Below are 14,099 nucleotides of genomic sequence, written 5' to 3'. Positions count from 1 at the left end.
TCAATTTCTTTTATTCCGGCAAAGTATCTTGAATATCGCAATCCTGCTTACGCCCAGTTGTACGTACGTTTAATGTTCGCAAGAGCGTGTGATGTGGAAAATCCGCCATGACAACCTTATTCTCTCAGATTTCTTCCGGCAACTTAAAAGAAGATATCGGAAAAATTTTAAATAACATTTATTAGTCAGAAATTATGATAGTAGACAAAAATTAAAGCTACGACAAGTAAGTTGCTTGGAACGCGATATAAAAGACCACAGATCAAACATTCGGTTTCTGCTTTGTATGGTGCATTAGGATTTCACGTAGGCAGCTGGCAGTATGTACCGTAATTATCGAATTTGCACCTCCCCCCGTAATAAGCCCCCCTCCTGAAAACCCGTTTGAAAAATAGCGCCTCCCCCCGAATTTACCGCCCAGGGGGTATTATTAAATGGTTAGCGCCACAAAATGATAGATATACCGCAAATGCTTCATAATAATTATTGTTATGATTTAATGAATAAACAGAAACAGTCAAAAAAATAAGGTTGTGCGATGATTCAGAATGCTGCTCGTAAGGCTGTAAAGCTCCAAATACCGGTATCTACTGCGTTCAGTGTCAACAGAACAGCGCAATTGTTTATAAAATAACGGCCCCCTTCAGAAAATGCTGTTTGAAAAATAGTACTACCCCCCCCCCGAAATAACGCCCCCTCCCCGAAATAAGCCCCACTGCTCCAGGACGTTTGAACTATTTGCACCCCAGGGGTGCAAATTTGATAATTACGGAATATTAATTTTCATCAAGGTATCTGTTAAGATCTGGTAAAAAAATTTCCATAAATAAAACAACCACCGCTTCTCTTTTCCAGCCAGCGTATGTTGCAGCCATATTTTGAAAGTGTTACTACAATAAGCATACCACAATTCACGGTTATACAGTGTCTATATAAATATCAGAAATAGGATCAAAAGTGTTTGACTTGGCAGTCGCCTGAATCGCTACAAGTGCAGTTGTGCTGGAGAATGAGACACTATGACGTATCTGTAAAATACACTACTTCAGGAGCGTAGCTGAAGAAAAAATTTAAGCAACTGATCCACTATTTTGTTATACGATCGTATACTACACGCAGTACGCTGTACCTCGTGCACGTACTTATTACTTATACCTGAATAACTACTGCACTGCAAACTCCAGTGAACTGCTTAGGATCCCACTCCATTTGGGAATGGCCAGAAGCCAACGGAAATAACAGGAGTGCAAAATTTGAGAAAATCGGTTCGTAATGAGACTTTTGGTGCACCTTCTTGCATATAAACTTTCGGAATGTACAGTAATTTCACCCATAACTCGCAACCGGATGTTGCACACATATATATCAACATATACAAAACCACTCAATCGTTGCGGCTTTCACACCAACACATACAAAATCATCTGGATACAAACTGCAATAAAAGGAGACAAAAATGTGTTTTGGGTGCGAAAGTGAACGTTTTTGTGTATGTAACCGAATTTGGCACCATATGCCGGGTCACTTTCCTTAATAGGGATCCGTAAGAAGTTGAGGACGGTTTGGAAGACGTTGCATCGTCGTTGGCGTCAACTCGCAAGCCGTGGTATTGAACGGTCCCGCGGTATCAGCGGCCACCATTAATCGGATATCGCGCGCGGCGTTCAGGAAGTTGCCCAGGGATTTTCCGGGATTGGTAGCGCTGACGTTGACGTCGGCTGCAGCGAAGAACTTCAGAAACACTTGACCTACCTGCTGCAGAACGTTCTGATACCGTCCTGAAAAACGCCGGTTAGAAAGGCCGTATTATGACATTCGCCGGTTCTCTGTGGATCGAAAATTTGGACCGATCGAACCAAGTGACTACCATTTCGGTCAAGAATGTACACTTCGGTGACAATTCGTTTTTATAATGAATACATCTTCTACGATAAAAAAATTAAACTGTCGCGCACAACCGGCTTTACGAATGAGAGTTTAAAATACGGTTTTCTCGCTCGACCAAACGTCGCTTTGCCTTATTTTAGAATTTTACTAAAGGGTGCGACTATTGTCACCCCCTCGCACCCCCTTTTGACTATTTTCACCCCCTTTTTTTAAATAAAGTGAACACCCCCTTAGGCTGTAGTCACCACCTTTGTCACCCCCTTTGACTATTGCCACTCCTTGGCCATTTCTTGTAAAAAATACATTGATGCTAGCTTGGCCTTTCAGCTAATTTAAGTAAGACTATAAACTACCGGAAAGGTACAAAAAGGTGCCAGCGACCACTCAGTGCTGTTAGCGCGGAAAGAGGGGCAGCCGTTTGTTTATGACTCTGACCACCGGCGTCGGCACCAGTGATTAAGAAAGTGTTGAGATCAAACGGAAGCGAGGACACCGAATTTTTCTTTCCTTGCGTACAGCATCAAAGGGATGGCCATAATTGTGGACTTTTTGCGATCGCATTCGCTGCGGAGCTTGTCAGAAATAAGCCCTTGAAGCTGTCAAGTTTAATGTTAAAAATAATGAGGCCGCATCTTAGCGATGTATTAAGTGTCGATAACCTTCACTTGGCGCCTTTCCCTAGGCAATCCGGTGGTGGCAGAAAGTTGCCAGGAACAGAGTTGGAAAAGAACCGCTGGTGGAAAAATTATAAGAATAAATTGAAAGATGGTGGCAATAGCCGAAATGGCGTGTTATAAGGAGTGACAATGGTCAAAGGGGGTGTTTATTTTATTAAAATAAAGGGGGTGACAATAGTCAAAAGGGGGTGCGAGGGGGTGACAATAGTCAAAAGGGGGTGCGAGGGGGTGACAATAGTCAAAAGGGGGTGCAGGGGGGTGACAATAGCCATTTCCTTTACTAAATGTATTTTGAAAGATAATAAGATCCAGATCTCTAAGATAGGAAAGCGTTTCGTAACAATATTAATTACCTTCGCATTAAAAACCGGTTTAAGCCATATCGCAGGTAGGTTTTGTTGCGCCAGCCGATCGCAGGAGACGCCAGGTATGACATCGTTAGCCTGCTGCCTAACCCCGTTAATCTGGATGACGGTCTGGTTGGCTATGCTGACGCAGTTGGCTTCGTTGACCAGCTGCTTGCCGCTGCCGATACTGGCGATCAAGTGGGCGTTCTGATGATTCTGTCGGCCTTGTATGATGATGGTCAAGAAACCCGTGGGGCTGTTCAGTGGGTTACTGTTGGCGACGGCGTTCAGTTCCTGGGCGTAGGTGGCGTAGTCTCGGAAGACTTGCTTTTACAGTGCTGCGAAAAACAAGCATTACACACTTTAATTAAATGCAAGAACCCCCAGTGTACAAGCTTATTCCGTAATTTTTATCGCATTAACACAGCGACAAATACCAATGAACATGTTACGCTAAACTCCATTATATGGCGCGCCACGCCACACGACCTACGCCCTGCATCATTTGTCATGGCTGATGCATGACAAATCGATCTAAAATATTATAAACTATATTGATACTGTACTTCTATGAATTATAAAATACTAATAACTTTTCTCCTTATAATTATTTTATTATCTTAAAGAGAGGAGTAAATTAAATTTGTCATTGTGGCAGACGTAAAGTAATGGGTTCTTAGCGCCATGCACTTTCCGGTAAATACAGATCATGCTATCAGTACCTTTACAGTAGAAATTACGGGACAGGCTTGTACGCAATTTGTTGGACTTCCAAATGGATATTTGTTGATAATCAGAAGTAAGGCAAGAATCTTGCAACCGGTGAACATACACTTGCAAGAATAAAAGATATATATGGTTGATGATATTCTATGAGAGCTCACGATGCGAAATTACGCATGGTACTGACTGACCAGATCACAGTTACGGCGGACATGTTTTCCTGCCGGCGGACTTCTTTATTTGAAACGGTTTGGCCAACTGTCCGCAGCTGTCTGTCACCGAAAAGGTCATGTGTTACTTACACGTCTTGCTCTTCAGTGGCAATTTTTTAGCACGTTATCTTCAAATGTATCCACAAAATTCCCCCCGTTTAGTTGCACTCCCGTATGACTTTTTCCCGCCATTTTTCTAGCAGCATCCTTTAACGTATGGATATCTCACATGCATTTCATTAATGGCACTTTAGAAAACTAATAGGGTGCAAGAGATGTAAACCCGACGGATACAGTAAGAGTACGTTAAAATACTACTTAGGTTTACTTATTGTACATACACGACTGGGCAGCCTTGCATGCAGCGAACCATTATGCTTCTTTTCCTTTGAAAAAAGGAGCTTCATACAAAATGGTGTGCCGCCACTGTGTTTGGATCAGTTATTCTTAACGAGGGGTGTGCCGTACCAGGGGGTGGAAGGTGGGTAAAAAACTGTGCCTACAGATATTGGTCGAATGCTGCTGATGGCTCATGAAGTTATGGTAGTAATTATGGTGCATGTCTGAATGATGATTGACCTTTACCAAATAATGAAAGCAGACATGGCGCTATGAAATCGCTCCGCTCACGCTGACCTTTAAATAACTCCCAAGCCGCAGCCCTCACTACACCCCTATCAGACTTTAGAAAATCAGGCACAAATATACAGTTATACACCGAGATCGGATGCGATAACCAAACCTTCTCAAACGTACTTCTTCTTCATAATACTCAACAATGAGGTTATGTTCCAGTATTGCGCAGAAGTGCAATGAGCGCGTCTCAATTTATGCACTAGTTCAGTATAGGAAAAGCGTTTGAGAAGTTATTATCGAGTCATCCACTATTTTTGAGGGGCTCCTTACCATATCCTTAATTGGTTGACCCTTACCTAAGGACTTCCTTAATTTTGCTCTTTGGCTTCCCATCGGACAATATTGTCTGTACAATAATTATGAATGTAAGTATCACAGTTATTGCTGTCTGCTGCTTCCTTTTCGCAATGTACACATACAGTACTACGGAATTCTACGAGAGCTCGTAATTCTACGGAATTATGCGAGTAAATAGTACTCGTACCATCGTATTGCATTATCCACTGTGAAAATGCTTTGGTTTTTGAAACAATGGGTGTGTGGGGTAAAGAATCGAAATGTAAGATGTCTACACTCGGTAAGATGCTTTTTGAGAGGACACAGGAGAAACGGTCCACTCAGTGTTTCTGAAGCAGAGAATCAGTGCTGCTTTAATGCGAGGTAACGCTGCTTGTGTTCGGGAAACGTTTTGTATCGGTAAGAGACTGGACGAAGTGTATTATGATTGTGATGAAATGATGAACTGCGTAATTTGCTTTTAACCTACAGTATGTTAATGTGAATGGCTGAATGGACGCCCATTAAACTGTGAAAATCTAATACAGCATGGTAAATCAAACATCAACCGTATAAAATTCTGTTTTCTTGTATGTACCACAGCGTTGGTTGATCCTTACTTGAAGCGATCAGCAACACGCACAAACAATTCAATTAAAGAAAATTACACGAGATTTCTCAAGTATTAACGGGGTTTACTTCAATACGAAGAAAGGAGAGGATGGGAAAGCAGTCACGTTTACGCCATACCCAACAATCAGATCGGCGACATTTAGGTAAGCGATGTCCACTTACAAGTTAGTACGCATGGGCTGCACCCCTGTTTTCGCTTTGGCAACCTTTGTGCTCGCATTGACAGAGGCCGGGTAGAGTTAGCCGTAAAGTTTTGCCGAGACACTTGGACTGATTGTGATTGGTCACGCACACGACCGTGGTGCACAAGGCTAACTTGGCCGAAGAACGCGGTATTTCTTAAGGTGTATGACGTGCAGTCGCCGCTGACGCGTGCGCTTACGCAGTGGACAATTGGACAACTGACAATTGTTGCGTCGGCTTAAATACTGGACCGGGACGGTGCATTACGTCAGTAACTGTAATTAACAGTATTTCGATGGGAAATCAAAGTATTCAGGTAAGTTAATGAAAACGCAATCGTGTTAAAGTATACACGTATATATTAAACTATATACGGGTATATATTAATATATTGTGCTATATTAAACAGGCTAACCCGTTGTCAACACCAGCTAAAAAAAGTCCCTGCTAATCGTAATGCAGTGCTCTTTAGTTCTTGCCTCGCTACATCATGTACACTGCAACAAAGGTATTTTATTGTAGACCGCAACGTAGGAAATAGAAATACGTATCGGCTCCGCTCACTGAAGAGAGAATAACTAATTCGCGATAACGTTAACAAGTCGAACAGCTACACAAGGTCACAAAACAGTATGCAAAAATGTGTTTGGAAGTGCTCGAAAGCGAAAGGTCACGTGCACGAATTCCTTCAGGCGTACTCGGGGCACATGTACATTAATTTAGTATCGTGTACCGGGTCAGTTTCAAACGAGACGTAACACGTACACATGCCTGCGTTCCGGCGCTGTTTAACTTACTATCAGCTATGAGCCTATGGCCAAATACAGGACATTTGGAGTTTGTTTCGGGATGAGCGGTTAAACAGGAGTAAGTTTCGATACGCTGGTGACCGCTTTAAATTGAGCGTTATACAAAATTAAATTGTTACCGTACATCGTGAGAAGACATTATATAGGGGGCAAAACTAAGCGTGTTCCACGGTTCCCCTGTATTGCTGCCGTCACCCGCCTGGAGTGTGACGTTACGGCAATACATATGGTTAAATCTGGCGCGGTACATAAGCGCCATGTTCAGCCACAACGTAAAACTCCAGCCGGGTGACGGCAGCAGTAGCCGGAAACCGTGGAACACGTTTAGTTTCGCCCCTTATATTAGGTAACTGAGGTAACATTAGAGCTACTCCTATTAAAATCGCATTATTCATCCATCCGTTATAAGCATGCAATTTTTTAAAATGCATTTTCTGTAGAAGTACGTTGCGGGTGATATCGGTGACAATTTTAAGAAGGGCAATTCAGTCAACCCCGGATTCAGGTACTGACCGTGCTGTATCCCTTACTTTTTGCGAGAGTACAGTACGAGTACTTATTCGTCGGACGTATAATATATTTCGCCTTTTTTCGCATTCCGGACATTTTGGCAATATGGTTTCGCGTACCGGACGTACCAGAGACAGGATATTCTCCCCGTTGTTCCACATGACAAAAACTCTTCATAAATTGATTACGTGATAATTAGTATTTTTATACAAGCCTGTACACGAGATTATTAAAAAACTATGAATTTTTGTAATGTGGAGCAACACGGAGTCTCTGTTGTCGGTACGCGACTCCATATTGTGAAAATGTTCGAAATGCGACAAACATATATCAAAGTATACAGAATAATCCCCTACATTTATAAAATATATTCCCAACATAATCCGGTTGTTGTTGCGGAAGACCCGGCCTGATCGGCCGACAGAGGTATAATTGGCGTAAAGTGCGCAAGTGCACATTTGACCGGCAGGTTTCTTTCCTCGCTAATACCCTTTCCCGTTCGTCCTGCTCATCCACATCAGCGCAAAGCAAGCACCCGACAGTACCTGGATCCGTTCCCCGCATTGTCGGCTTATCGCACCCTGCCCCCGAGAAACACGATACCGGCCACTGTCACCGTGCGCGCGCGCGCGACTGACGTCGGTCCGTGACGTTGATCACGTTTCCCCCGGTCCGCTTAATCTGCCTGATTAAGCGGGCTGTACTCTCCAGCGCGCATCACCTGATGTGCATTTCTCCACGCAGGATTATACATTTATACCCGCTAAAATAACTCCACGGTATGATATGCTGCTTAAACCGGCTTTACGGACCCGTTTTACCGGGACTGCTCGCTTTACCGTAATCCGTAATAGAGTGACCTTTTACGTACATGACGGGAGCAGCGGGAGAGGGTCGTGTATCGGGGAAGAGTGTCGTAAGTAGTCTGACCTTTGACGTCATGGTTTAAACGGCTTATACTTAAAAAGATTACGATTATCTAGACAATATGCCGTTGTATCGAATTTTTGGCGAATATACACGCTTACATGTAAATTAAATAAGGCATTTATTCAATGATTATTAAAATTGAATACCAGTAAATTAATATTGATTCATTAATTTTGTATCATTCAGATAATTAATTACATGCCCTTTGCTCATTCAGTAATAATAGTGAATTGAATCTACGTCATTACTTAGCTAGCGTATGTATACGTGTTCGGACAACAAATCAGCCGACAAACAATCAAACCTGATTAATTGCGTTCACCGATGCATTAGCCCAGACAAACACGTACCTGAACGCTTGATTAATTCATTACGCTCGAGTATTTATGGCGCAGCAGGCTACATAATTCCTGTTTAATGTGTCTTTCCGGAATCCACGTGTGGCGCTTTGACCTTTACACCGGCACACACCACTTTACCGGGAAATCATTAATCGCGTTCTAAGTCAGCGTAGCACATCAACGGATGCCCGACACGAATTTGAAGAATTAATATTCATTGTGAAACGGCATAAATCGGTTGATTAATCATAATCGTCGAAATGCATAAAATTAATATTGATGGCGCTTCGAGCTATAGTAAAATGTAGGACAACCGTAACCCATACGCAGTGAATGGGTGTCGTGGTAGCGACCGCCCATTGATACCAAATGTCAACAGTTACTCATTGTTTTTATTCCCAATTTAACTCATTATTATAGTCGTAGTGGTATTAAATTATTATTTTATGTTATTAATAATCGTAAAATTACAAACACAAGGCGGGGTGTCGCTATGGTGACCGCCCATTGGTGCATTTGTTTATATTATAATTATGAATTTTAATTTTTTCGCGTAGTGGTGCTGTTTCAATATTTTACGTTATATATATTAATAATCGCCAATCATACACGCGATTGGGTGTCGCTATAGCCACCGCCCATTTCGTGTCAAAATCATTTATTTTGTACCTCCAGTTTACATTGCTGATTAACAATCACAGTGGTATTTTTAATTATTTTACAACTATTTTACTTGATTAATAATCGTAAAATATAGTACGTAAATTCGTCCGGGTGTCGCCATAGCGACCGCCCATATTTAAAAAAACCATTTATTTTTATTCCCGATGTAATTAAAACAACACACGCTTCCCCATAAATTTTTTTGTTAAATGCCGTCAGTCCGATCGAAACAAAAATAGCACCGGATAGCAATTTGATTCCGTAACCGATTACACACAGAAGAGAAGAAGAAAACGAGGAAAACACAGCGACGCAGGAAAACCAACGCAAAAACACAATTACAACCGACACAACGTGTCTACTCGGGTGGCGGCTACCTTCCTCACCACCGCCAATTCCACTCGCAACATTTTTCGCACAGCGCCCAACAGCCCTTACCGACCGCCTCAGGGGGTGCTGCACCGGGTTATGCATCATCACGAAAAACACCGCGGATTAATTGCCGTCGAAAAATTAACCGAAAAAATCAAGTAAAATTATTTCATTTCCGCATGCTGCAAATTACAGGGGCAAGACAGGTCGTACAATTATTATTACAGTGTAATTAAATCCAGAAAACACACACACGACAACCGAATCGATCCGCCTGCGGACGTCGCTTCGTCAGAAACACAAAACACGCATTGTGGGGGAGACATTTTGGTAGAAGGGGATTTTTTTGTTGAATTTCGTCTTTAATAGGATTTTCTGCGGGCCAGCAACATAACGGGATTCCGCTTGGTCACATTTCGTCGCGCGACATCTTCTCCAGTCGCTTCACCACCCATTCCGGCTACAAACAGTTACACAATAATTTTAGATATTTTTTAAAATAATAAAATATAATATTCAATTTAATTTGTATTTTTTCAACATTTTTAATTTTTTAATGACTTTTTAAGTAAAAGTTTTTTAATATTTTTTAATTTATGTTTGCTACGTACGCTATTTCATTTCAAATCTTTTTTCAGAAGTCTGCATTTTTTTCCACCATATTATTGAACATATAAAAGCGTAACCATATTTATTTCATAATTTCTGATATAATTTTTAGTGAGATTTTTTACGCGAGAATTTTCTGTTGAGAATGTAAATGAAACCTACCGTGACAAACCACCATGTATTTGGTCGGAATATCGTACGGCTGATGAAGCTCATCTCGGAAGCGGGATAGAGAACGTGCAGATGCAGATGGCGGATGCCGTTGAACGGCGGCCAATGGAATCCCATCCTGCACGTCAGACACAACACAATGTCAAATTAATTTCTGACCAAAAACATCCCTGAGCAACAAAAAAATATTTACGTGTCCACAGAAATGTAAATTTTCATGTTTTCCTAACCAAACACCCATTCGCTACGCGACAATCCGTGAAACAATAATAGGATAATCATTTAAAAACCACTATTAAAATAATAAGAGAAAAAATGACCAACAAAAACCGGTTTATAACTGCCAAGAACTGGATTACATTTTACCAAAAAATACCCAGAATAATAAAAACAACAGGAAAAAAAAACGAAAAAGCGAACTATTATTACAGTATAATTACAAAAAAATTACCCAAGTTGATTATAAATAGAAGAAAAAATGGCAGATTATTAAAAAAAACGGGGAAAATTTGTCACATATTCGAATCAATGTTTATCGGTGACAAAACATGTCCTTACCGGCAATCGGGGCTGTCCAGCTGCAGGACCCCCTGCCGTCCCAGCACCTCCTTCCCGATGACCATCAAGCGTTCCACTGCAACCAATCAACCAGTGGATAACACCGTCCTTGACCTTTTCCCGTATATAGCATCTCCAGACTCTTACCGAGCTCGGCGTCATCCGCCACCAGACTGCGCGCCGAGTCCACATGCCGTTTCGGACAACTACACGCATCAAACAGGCCACTTGATCACACACCGTTACTATATTTAATACAACGTCCGTTCTGTCCCATTCTTACATGAGATAATGATGCTGTGCCGCTGGACGAATATCGCGAAATGCCACAAAGTTGGCATCCTACAGGATAACACGAGATGGAGTGTATATTATGGACAGTTTCGCGGTAAACAGGTGCAGAATGTGCGTCACACGGAAAATGAGTATTGAGGTAAGTAAAATTTTGTCACACGGTGTGTTGATCAAGTTGATCTAGTGTGGGTACGACCGTATGGAGATGCTCGTTAGCCCGGGACGAGAGATTTCGGGGAAATTGCGGCGTTGTGTTACTGTACTGCGCATCAAGCGGATATTACTCCGCAGCTTCTAATCTGGCAGATGGTGTCACCCGCGACAACACCGTTAAGCGAACCAGCGCTTCAGGAGAACAAAATATGTACAAGAAAATCAAATAAAAATTAGCTGACATAATATACTAAAAACGTATACCAAAAATCAGCTAATAAAGTAAATAAACGGATTCTCTAGAAAAATACAGTAAAAATTAATAAAATTTTACTGGGCACAAAATTTCGGATGACGTAAACTACACCGACTGCTGCAAATATCACAGCTTAAATTGGTAAGAAAATTTTCACAAAATATTGTAATAATGATTCCGATGGCAGCAACTTCCTGTAAAACGTCGGAAAAGAAACAAAACTTCTAATGTCAAAAAATTCGCAAGAAAAACAAAAAGTCTAAATACGTAAAAATTAGCAAGAAAAACAAAAATTGTAGATATATAATGATTCAAAAAAATAACAAAAATTCCAAATAAATATACATTCACGGAAGAAACAAAGAATACTAATACTGAAAAGTTCGCATAAGAAAAGCAATTTCAAAAATAAGTAAAAATTCGGAATAAGTGGCCTAACTTCTGTAATGTTTCATAAATGCGCATCGGTAAAGAATTTCCAACAAAACCGCAGGTAGAATTATGCGCAATCACCCTTCTGTTTTTTTTCGGAAGGAAAATTCCCCCCAAAATAATCCAAAAAAATACCAGAGGAATCGCCAAATCATCGGACAAGAAACTTACTTCGTAGAGGAGCTCGGTGCGGGGATCCTCCCGCTGGCAGATGGCACAGAAGGTGCAGGGCGCCGTCTTGGCTTTCGGCATGGACGCTGCCGCTCCCGACACGCTGTGTCGTCCGCCCACCGCCCGCAGCAGCAGTCCCACTGACCTCCCGCCCGGTACACCAACCAGCATGGATACCGCAACCGCTCCGCTGTTGCTTTCACGGGATCGGTCGTAAATCGGGAGAGATTACAGGACGGACGGATGCCGCATCGGTGCAAGCGAGACACCTGCGAAAGCACCCCACTTAGCTGATTACGGACTATTATACAGCGGCGCGGCGGTATCAACACATTAACCGGCCGTTTGGCACTTTCTGTAGCAGTGTGTGTGTGTGCGTAATCGGTGGATGTAATGAGAGTGTTGACTCGATTATACACATAGTGGAGGAAATTATTAGCGGTGTGCCGATGGTTCCTGCACCGTGATTATCGGTCCGCCCGCTAATCATCCAGCGATAACATAATTAAAGATAATACGCAGGAAAACAGTGGTCAAAGTACGCAGCGGGTATAAGGCGCGTTGTTGTGTCCGCAAATCAAAATATTTAACCATCTTCGCCAGCACAATAATATGTGACTAATCGAGAGAAATATACATGTATCAACGTACCGTAATAATTCGAAACATTTATCAATTAACTAACTCACTGCTATCAGCAAAAGCCAAAAGCAAAATTCCACCAATTTAAGGATGAATAACTGAACAAATTTTAGCGCAAAAATAACATATTGTGCTTCTAACGCTGAATTTTCAGTCGATTTTTTAAAAATATTTGTAAGCGAAATTAAATCAGCATTTCTCATTACCGGTCATTTTCTCCGTCGATATTTTTCGAATTTCAATTTTCTTGTAAGCGAAATCAACTCAGCCAATTAAGCAAAAAATTTTTGTTACCGCTAATTTTCTAGTCCATTTTGTAAAAATTTCTGTAAGCGAGAATTTGGCTACGATTTACGGAAACTGCAAAATGCGTAAACTAAGCAATAATCCAGTGAATAATACGTAATAATAGGGTACACTGCTGATACACCTAGGTATATCGGTAATTTTTAAAAAATTGATAATTATTATTTTTAATTTTTTTTAGCGCCTTCGCACACGAAAATGATTTTACCATAAAATTAATGTTTTTCCCAATTTTAGAACCACTGCCATGCTATTTGAAAAAGCGTTTGTGAGACAGTGGAATAACTACCCAAGCATCCTTACCTGTCTGGATGGCAAGGAGAAATTGCGGACACACAATCGGCTTTGGCGGCAAGCACGGGGGAAGAGGAGAAGGAAGAGTGGGGGCAGAAATCAGGAGACGGTGCGTGTGGCAGGCGCAGCACGATGACAGCGCCAGCAACACGGGATGGGACTAACCACAGCCATTACGCAATCACACTAATTGCCATCTTCCGCATCCCACACCGCGGCTCTCTCTCCCCGCTCTCGACCACACCAAATCGTCCAATTTAACCCAGCACCACCTCAATCAGCATTAATCACGGCAACGGGGTCGTGGACGAAAACACCAAAGATTCGTTGAGAACAGAAAAACCAACAAGGAAGCAATGAGTCAAACTTGAAACTACGGTAAAAACACGTTCCAACATGAAAAAGACGACCACACGGTACATGCAGATTGCAGGTGGATCAGGCGGGGATTACAGCACAAGTCAGACTAAAAAACCTCCCCACCAAAGAGGCAAAGACCTCGTCCCCGAAATCGGACCAAATAGACGCATTCTGTACAGTTTTCTAATTCCAGCCACATCCCTTGGGCATGCGAACGATTCTCTCTTATACACTCCACTCTCTCTCTCTCTCTCTCTGTCTCTGTGTCTCTGGCTCTGTCTCTCTCTCTCTCTCTCTATTATTACGTAAACGGGCCAGGATGCCACTGCACTCCAGGCACAAGCAACAGCCGGCCCCGCCTACTTGTGCCGTTTTACTGAATGAAGTGACGTCAATGGGACGGCGCGGATTGGCTGGTGGCGGTTGATCAGGGGCGGGCGTTTATGTAACCGATTCCAATATGAACCGAGAGAGAGAGAAAGAGAGAACGTACTGTGCTGTAGTGAATCAGCTGGTCAGCACACAAAGCAGGCGTCTGCGTCATTGCAGCACGAGAAAAAAACGCCAGTGGAATTTAGAAACCTTGTTACGGTTTGGGAATTTCCTTCCTGTTCTTTCAAACGGCATTTTGTCGTCACCCTTTAACTTTACAGT

General features: G+C 42.1%; 1 protein-coding gene across 1 annotated transcript; it reads right to left on the bottom strand.

The window, feature by feature from the left end:
- Positions 1-9,003: 9,003 nt before the first annotated feature.
- LOC129582990 (adenosine 5'-monophosphoramidase HINT3-like) lies at positions 9,004-13,736 on the bottom strand. Its single transcript, XM_055474633.1, has 7 exons — positions 13,095-13,736; positions 11,844-12,112; positions 10,821-10,879; positions 10,685-10,743; positions 10,538-10,613; positions 9,971-10,097; positions 9,004-9,659 (listed from the first exon to the last, which is right to left on the bottom strand). Exons 2-7 carry the CDS (start codon positions 12,012-12,014, stop codon positions 9,609-9,611), a joined length of 543 nt encoding a protein of 180 aa, XP_055330608.1. The 5' UTR covers positions 12,015-12,112; positions 13,095-13,736; the 3' UTR covers positions 9,004-9,608.
- Positions 13,737-14,099: the final 363 nt, after the last annotated feature.

The sequence above is a fragment of the Paramacrobiotus metropolitanus genome, unplaced genomic scaffold, assembly GCF_019649055.1.
Source record: "Paramacrobiotus metropolitanus isolate TYO unplaced genomic scaffold, Prichtersi_v1.0 Parri_scaffold0000009, whole genome shotgun sequence".
Taxonomy (NCBI): Eukaryota; Metazoa; Tardigrada; class Eutardigrada; order Parachela; family Macrobiotidae; genus Paramacrobiotus; species Paramacrobiotus metropolitanus.
This window is presented reverse-complemented; position numbering and strand designations above follow the sequence as displayed.

Excerpts from the sequence above, each read along its gene's own strand:
- LOC129582990 (XM_055474633.1), bottom strand. The coding sequence starts at position 12,014 with ATGCTGGTTGGTGTACCGGGCGGGAGGTCAGTGGGACTGCTGCTGCGG. Across the intron at positions 10,098-10,537 it reads CTGGACAGCCCCGATTGCCG|GATGGGATTCCATTGGCCGC; the intron begins GTAAGGACATGT and ends TCTGACGTGCAG. Across the intron at positions 9,660-9,970 it reads ATACATGGTGGTTTGTCACG|CCGGAATGGGTGGTGAAGCG; the intron begins GTAGGTTTCATT and ends AACTGTTTGTAG.